The sequence below is a fragment of the Plasmopara halstedii genome (assembly GCF_900000015.1).
Source record: "Plasmopara halstedii genome assembly, contig: Scaffold_525, whole genome shotgun sequence".
NCBI classification, from domain to species: domain Eukaryota; phylum Oomycota; class Peronosporomycetes; order Peronosporales; family Peronosporaceae; genus Plasmopara; species Plasmopara halstedii.
Window position 1 is genome coordinate 2,018,005 of NW_020187445.1, and position 6,857 is coordinate 2,024,861.

Genomic DNA, 6,857 nt, shown 5'->3' on the forward strand with positions numbered 1-6,857 from the left:
CGGGGCTTGACCACATAGACGCCTAACGATCGAGTGATCGCATCCATCGCTTCTACAGCGGGTTCCGCCGAGCGGAAGCGGTAGTCTGCACGAGGGTCTAGGCCCGGCCGTGGATGCGCGCGCATTGCCACCCTGCGGTCAGTCTTCAGCTGCTGCTTCTGCTCCAGTGCCTCGTCGAGGCAACTAGCAATGATACCACTTCCCCCGGAAGTCGAGAGGTCGGGAAACGGACGCGGTGTCCGCAAGGTTTGCACAGGGCCCAAGTTGCTACGCTGGTGTACCTCACCCTCCTCTTCTTCCCATCCTATCCAACTGATAGTCGACATCCTCCAGATCCTCAACGAGGTAATTCGTCGCCTGTGGCGGGCGCGATGTGCGGCGCTAGGTTGCAGAGGGTTGGGATGCGCTGTATCAAGCAATAGGGACCAAAAATACGTATACAGTGATTCCAGATTTTATACCAACGCAACTGTAGGTTGTCCACGTATCGTCAAAGTACTTGGTTGAATAGAACTTCAAGAACTTGCAGATTCAGTCGACAAATAATGCTGTACTTTGTGTAAGTCATCAAAGATGTGTTGGCGGCCATTCATCCTAGCCTTTTGTTATTTTCACCCCACGTACATCGCTTAACTAAGCGAAAGGACGTCCAACGGCATGCAATAATTGACTCAAATTTCTTAAATCACGCGTGGTGTATCACGCTGTGATTAATTAGCTTGACCATGACGCAAGCTTTGACCTTAAATGGCAATACCCTTTTTGTCACAGGGTGCGTTGTTCAGGGCAGCTTTTAATACATATTTGTTCGGACCTTTAATTTGCGAGTTCTGCAAGAAGATCTTACGGCCGGCATGTTCGTACATTGCATCCATTACGTTTATTTCTCAGTAAAGGGTGAGCCCAGCTAAGCAAGCGTTTCTAAATGTCTCAAGCCTGACTGTTTGTTACTTACAGTATGAATTAAATCATACGTTGTACTCAGAAGTACTTGTAAAACACGCTCTTTGCAAGAAGCTACAGAAGTATCATGTTGTTACGTAAGTGCGAAATGATTGTTGTTGAAAACGAATTATAAGACTACGCCAGCATGTGACCTGTGCAACTCCTCAGCGCTTTTCCAAGGAAGGAATGAAGGACTCAATTTGGCGTACAGTTAGACTTACTGAGATTGGAATACCGAATGTGTCGTATTCCAGTTTCAAAAATATACCACATGGCGTGTTTGTTTAAATGTTTTTTTTATTAACAAAACTTCACGTACTTCTGTATCAGCTATTTCTTGGTCCACACGATTTCGCATGATCCTCATCCGTCAGAAATGCATAAGCCTTGCTGAGTAGAAAACGTCATCGGAAATTTGCTGCTGTATCATATCCCGTCTCAATCCGTGAATAAAAGAGTGTTTATTCACCAAACAATTCTTTTATATCTTTATTACTCGTTCCCTCCACTTTTAATAGGTTCATCCAATTAATATTCTGAGAAGATCGCTCTCGCAATCTTTCCATGAGAAATTCACCAGGGTTGTCACACGAGAATTTCGCAAACGCAACCATATTCTTGAAATTCTGGCTACCCAGATACCGTATATTTTTCAACTTTGTTAAGTGTGGCCGTCTTTTATCGATTCCCATCCACTTTTGACGATATATGCTCAACAAGTTGGAGTACAACTTATTTCTGTTCAACAGCATGTGAAATAGCTTGGCCCACATGACCTCATCTTGCGATTTTTCTTTCAAGCCAGCATCTTGCCATACACATTCCCATTTGATTGTGCTTCTACTTCAAAGAACAATTTTTCGAAATCATCACTCTTAAGAAACACGAAACATTCACTTGGTGTGGACTCGTCTGCTGTAGCTTCTGTATTGTGTTTTCCAATAAGAACGTCAAACACTTTGGGAACAAAACCACGTATAGTTGTGTATTCTTGAAGCTTGTCCAGAAATCTAGCCCACATGGCTTCATTTTTCGAATACTCAAGCAGTTTTGTTACTGTCGCTTCCGCTTCTATACTTGTCGGGCTGAAAGAGTGAGCGAGGGCACGCTCTATGACATCGTTCAAAGCGACGACGAAAATGTGATTGTCTTTTGCAGCAGCGGTCGTATCGTATTGCTTTTGATTCCAATAGTGGAGAAGAGTATCGTGCATACCAGTGTACACTGTAGCGTCTTTTTGCACTGTATAAAGAGCATGAGTCGATATTGTGCCACCATTCGAAAGCTGTAGCAGTATCCTCAAAAGATATTCGTCGAAATCGTTGTGCATGAACTGAGCGAACAAGCAAAATTTAATAAAGCCTTCGTTCGTCAACATTACGTAGCTGGGGCTAAAGCCTATTTTGTTGGCGTTTACACCTATATCGCTGAACTTTTTCATCCATGATTCAATGAGATATCTCAACACACCAGAGGATTCAGAGGTGTTTTCTTCGTCATGCAACAAAACCAACACTTTCGCCCACATGAGTTCACTTTGCGAGATAGTAAGTAGTTCGTTCAATAGATACTCAATTTTATCGTTCTCGGTCTCAATGGAGGTCATGCCAAACTTGATAGCAACAGTGCTTTCGTGCTTCGCCAGAAACTCCACAGCCTGGCTGGGCGTGTAATCACCCGCAGCTTTGTCGTATGTCAGTAAAAGATCGTCAAACACACCGGAAAGGGAGATACCCCAATCCCAATCTTTATCTTGCATCACTTTATAAGAAATACCAGCCCACATAAATTCATTGTCTGACCGATTTCGCATCAAGGTCAACATCACTTTTTTGAAATCCTCTTCTCCTGAGTACTCAAATTTCATCCAAAATACCTCACCCACAAATCTGACAAACTCTTCATTGTTTTCAGTCTCGATTGAAAATCTGAGAGCGTTCTTTATCTCTTGCGCCGAGAGGCTCGCCCACCACTTCCTTTCCACAGCGATAGATAGATAATGAGATAAGCTTTCACCCGTCTTTCCAGTCGCAAAAATTTCGTTTAGCCTTTGTTGGGTTCGTTTATGATTCTTCAACTTGTTTAGCAGACGATTGATCGCGAGTTTCTGATTTTCTGGTGACTTGTTTCCAAACCAAGCTAGCACATGTTTAGAACGAAACAGATCATCCACGTTTTCAGCTTGTGCAATCAGCGATTCAATCGCGTCATCATCATTTTCATGAATAACATCTGTGGAATCAAGAAACTTCATCTGACGTAACTGATCAATATTTTCATTGGTAAATCGCGAATCTGCGTGAGAAGTCATGCTATGTTCCGCTGCTCCGGCCAAAACTGGAGTAAGAAAGACTCGATCCTCGATCGAATTGCGAATATTTTCCGATTTTGACGGCGTGTGCGTCTTCCTGTGCAAAATAGGTACATCAGCTTCAGCTGTTGTCTCTGCGGTTGCAGTTTCGGTGGTCGTTAGTAAGGCAAACGCCGATATTAAGGATAGAGTGCGGCACTGTGGGGCGATCATGATTCACTGGTTGTACAATGGAAAATGGTCGGTCACAATCTTACGAGAAATTTCATGTATTGTACATTTTATCGTTTCCAAAATCAAAAATTGAACTAAAAGTATGAATTGTATCTCTTTCGTGTTTTACTGTTTTTGCTGTCCATACGTTTTTTTTCATGTCGAAATTTGGAGAATAAATAGCTCGACACGAGATTAAACATCAAGGAAAGTTTGCCTCTATCCCACTCCTACTAAAAGGCGCTTCACAACGTTCACCAAATACAAAGTGGCCAAAAACATAGCCTCCAAGCACCCAAAGTAGCAGCGTAAAGTCATACGTCATCGAAACTAACATGAGCATATAGGCCACAAAGAGCGTGATACCGTGAAGCAAACTGTGCACACTATGCTGCATCTCTGTAGACATCGAATAGAACCATGACGGTCCACGAGAATGAACCAACGGCATATTCGGCGCTGTAAGCCGCGTCAGTCGAGCTCCCTCCGTTCCATATATCGCATCGATGCTCATAAGATAGTTTAAGCTGCTCTCCTTGCGCAGCTTGCGCCGTAATTGTAGCAAATACTCATTAAAGACAGCCAATAGCGCTACTATAATGCCACCAAATATATAGCGCAAACGCGAGTTCAGCACCCACCCAGGAAACCACAGCAAAATGCATGGCGTGGAAGATCTGCTAAGCGAAAATCCATTTAACATGGTCGTACCAGGTCCAGTGCAATAGTTTTGCTCTTTGACATTGTCATCGCTCTCTTCTGATACTTGATATGACAGTATATTCAGGTATATTTCGCGCGCATGTGCCATACTGCAGGTATGCACCGCTTGGTCGCCGTGTAACATAATTACTTCCGATCCATGGTTAACGGATGTTTCCATACCGCACACAGGGCACAGGACGCTTTTTTGCGTTTTCTCACTGTGAATATCAGAAGCTCTGACAGCTGCGACGCCCTTCAATCCTGTATTCTGCAATATATTCACGAATTATGCAATAAAACACTGTTAGAACCTCTTTGCTAGCTGCAATGTCGACAGGCATGTACCGGGTCCTGCAGAAATGTGTTTAGTGTGCTTTGGCTAGCAAAACGCAATATCTGACCGTTTTGAAGATTCAAGTTGTAGGCGGTGGTCATAACCATCTTACCACTCACCGGATCATCCTGTAGCAGTCATTATAGGTTAGATGAGCTCAACTGGGTGCAAATCATAGGTACGATGCGAACCGGCATGTCATCTTTGTCCATGGCATTGGTGACATTGTAATTGTATAGACTGCAAACTGTCAAAGCCAGCACGATGAAAAACGGTGAAGTATGATAATTTGATCTGGCCATTTCTTTGAGAGATACTACGCAAGTATGAGAGTAAGAGAAGTCGCTACCGTAGTCAAAGTAATCCTCTCGAATCGAATTACGAGATAGGTGCTAGATAAGAAATTGTCGACTATTCAATTATATATTATCGAGTGGCATAATTATCATCAGCTACGGCATAGCAGCAACTCGTGAGAAATTGTGTAAGAATCGCTACGATGCTAAGCTGCATTGGCCCAGGATCACTTATGGGCGCGTCCGGGCTTAAATGGATGGGAATTGACCAGATGGATGATTGTTCCGCATTGTGGTTTGAGAGCTTAGGTCTCACAAATGCTCCGCGTGCGGCCTTAGCGTGTCTTCTCGTTTTTCTGCTAGCCGCGCTTTCTCAATATCTCACGATTTCCAACGACTGCCAGTTGCAGCAATCAAAAGAATTTGCGAGACGTCGACTATCGGTTGTTCTGGAGAAGCGTCGTCAAATTTTTAGCTACTACGACCCTGCGCTGCACGACTGTTGCGACCAGACCAAGAATGAAGAGACCGACATGACCGAGATGCCTCAGTCCTCGGAAATCACAATCACAAATCATTCAAAAGCGACTTGCTCGCAACTAAATCTTTCTTTGCGAAACATGCCACCAGTATCTGTCAAGGTTGGCAATTGGACGCACCTGGTCGATGCGCTGTTACGCGGTGGTAGGGTTCTACTTGCGTATATGCTTATGCTTGTGGTCATGACGTACGATCTTACACTGATAACAAGCATTGTGATGGGCTATATGACCAGCTATTTCGTTTTTGGAAAGGATACGACTAACGTGCCTGTGTCAGCTGATCCATGCTGCTCTTAAGTACTGAGAAGATGGAATTATGCCTATGTCAAAGTGCATTCTTGATAGATTCTAGCGTAAAATGTTCTTGCAATAGTAACTACCAAACAAAAAACAAGATTTGAGTAGTGCGAGTATTCGGCAAAAATCGATCTTCGTTCTGCAATCACTTGTTACGTTTTAGACTGCCAACTTAATTCTTCCTAGTTGCGCTGGCATCAAAATCCTTTGGAAGAATACCATCACTAATTCCGCGCGCCACAATGTCTTTAAACAATGCAGCCGCATTCGGGATGTCCAAAGCAACATCGTCCAGTACGAATTTAAAGCGCTCAAATCCCTTGATAAGCTGACCCGTCGACACGACCTCATTCGAGACCAAATAAGCCAGCAGCGACGCCATGGCTGCACTGTTAGCCTCACCTCCTTCTTCAAGCGAGTTATTTATGCCACGTTTTACTACCTCATGGTGAAAGTGCGGCACATTGAGCTCACGAACGCAACGCGCAGCCTCATCGAGGTCACGTGATAGCAAGTATTCTTTCGTTAATTGGTCAATAGCCACTTTTAGTTCCTCAACAGGGCGACCATCACCAGGTCCCCAAGCTTTTTCCATTCGTGCTGTCGCGTGATTAATACTAAGCTTTTTGATCGCCTCCGACGCAATCTCAGGGGCGTACCGTGTAATGAATGGGTCCTCCAAGAAACTTGGCGGCAAGATTTCATCCACTACTGCACGAGCGCAGAAGATAGCCAACATATTCTTGGCACAAGGAATATCGATCTGCAAATCTCCAGCTAGTAGTAGCACACGTCGAAATCCCATTAGCACTTGACCAGCAGTGAGTCCGTCCAGATACAATGCCGACAGCAAACGAGACGTCAGTTCACGTTCCTTATCATTCCTGTCCATGGCCATTGTAATCGAACGCTTGACCACTTCGTAGTTGAACTCAGGTTCATCAAGATCGTTTAATGAGCTCAAAACTTCATCTGCATCTCCACTGATAAAATATTCCTCCAAGACCTCAATAATTCGCTTTTTGATCTCCGGGGGTGGATTGAGTGCGAGCTCCTTCGCCGCTAACTCATCTGGCTCAAGCGTCGGTGTCGACTTTTGGGGCGAGCCTACCGCCGTGGATACAAAAACCACATTCTCCTCCGCCTCACTGTCATAATTGGGGTCGTGTTCATCAGCAGAAACGGAGCGCGGTATTTCCGTTACCTTCCAAGAC

General features: G+C 44.3%; 4 protein-coding genes across 4 annotated transcripts in view; 1 reads left to right on the forward strand and 3 right to left on the reverse strand.

Moving 5' to 3' along the window:
- Window positions 1–1,741: 1,741 nt before the first annotated feature.
- On the reverse strand, window positions 1,742–3,469 carry PHALS_11034 (uncharacterized protein; the record flags this gene model as incomplete). Its single annotated transcript, XM_024726559.1, has 1 exon — window positions 1,742–3,469. The coding sequence occupies one exon, from the start codon at window positions 3,467–3,469 to the stop codon at window positions 1,742–1,744; it is 1,728 nt and encodes a 575-aa protein (XP_024577224.1).
- Window positions 3,470–3,671: 202 nt separating this feature from the next.
- Window positions 3,672–4,720, reverse strand: PHALS_11035 (hypothetical protein; the record flags this gene model as incomplete). Its single annotated transcript, XM_024726560.1, has 3 exons — window positions 3,672–4,442; window positions 4,520–4,636; window positions 4,700–4,720. 3 exons carry the CDS (start codon window positions 4,718–4,720, stop codon window positions 3,672–3,674), a joined length of 909 nt encoding a protein of 302 aa, XP_024577225.1.
- Window positions 4,721–5,007: 287 nt separating this feature from the next.
- Window positions 5,008–5,650, forward strand: PHALS_11036 (Ctr copper transporter; the record flags this gene model as incomplete). The annotated part of the gene is made up of 2 exons (XM_024726561.1): window positions 5,008–5,488; window positions 5,580–5,650. 2 exons carry the CDS (start codon window positions 5,008–5,010, stop codon window positions 5,648–5,650), a joined length of 552 nt encoding a protein of 183 aa, XP_024577226.1.
- Window positions 5,651–5,815: 165 nt separating this feature from the next.
- Window positions 5,816–6,857, reverse strand: part of PHALS_11037 (ma3 domain-containing protein) — a gene marked incomplete at both ends in the record, with an annotated part of 1,203 nt that continues 161 nt past the window's right edge. The window contains one exon of the mRNA XM_024726562.1: window positions 5,816–6,857. This exon is cut by the window's right edge and continues 161 nt beyond it. Within this exon, the coding sequence (XP_024577227.1) occupies window positions 5,816–6,857 (1,042 nt within the window).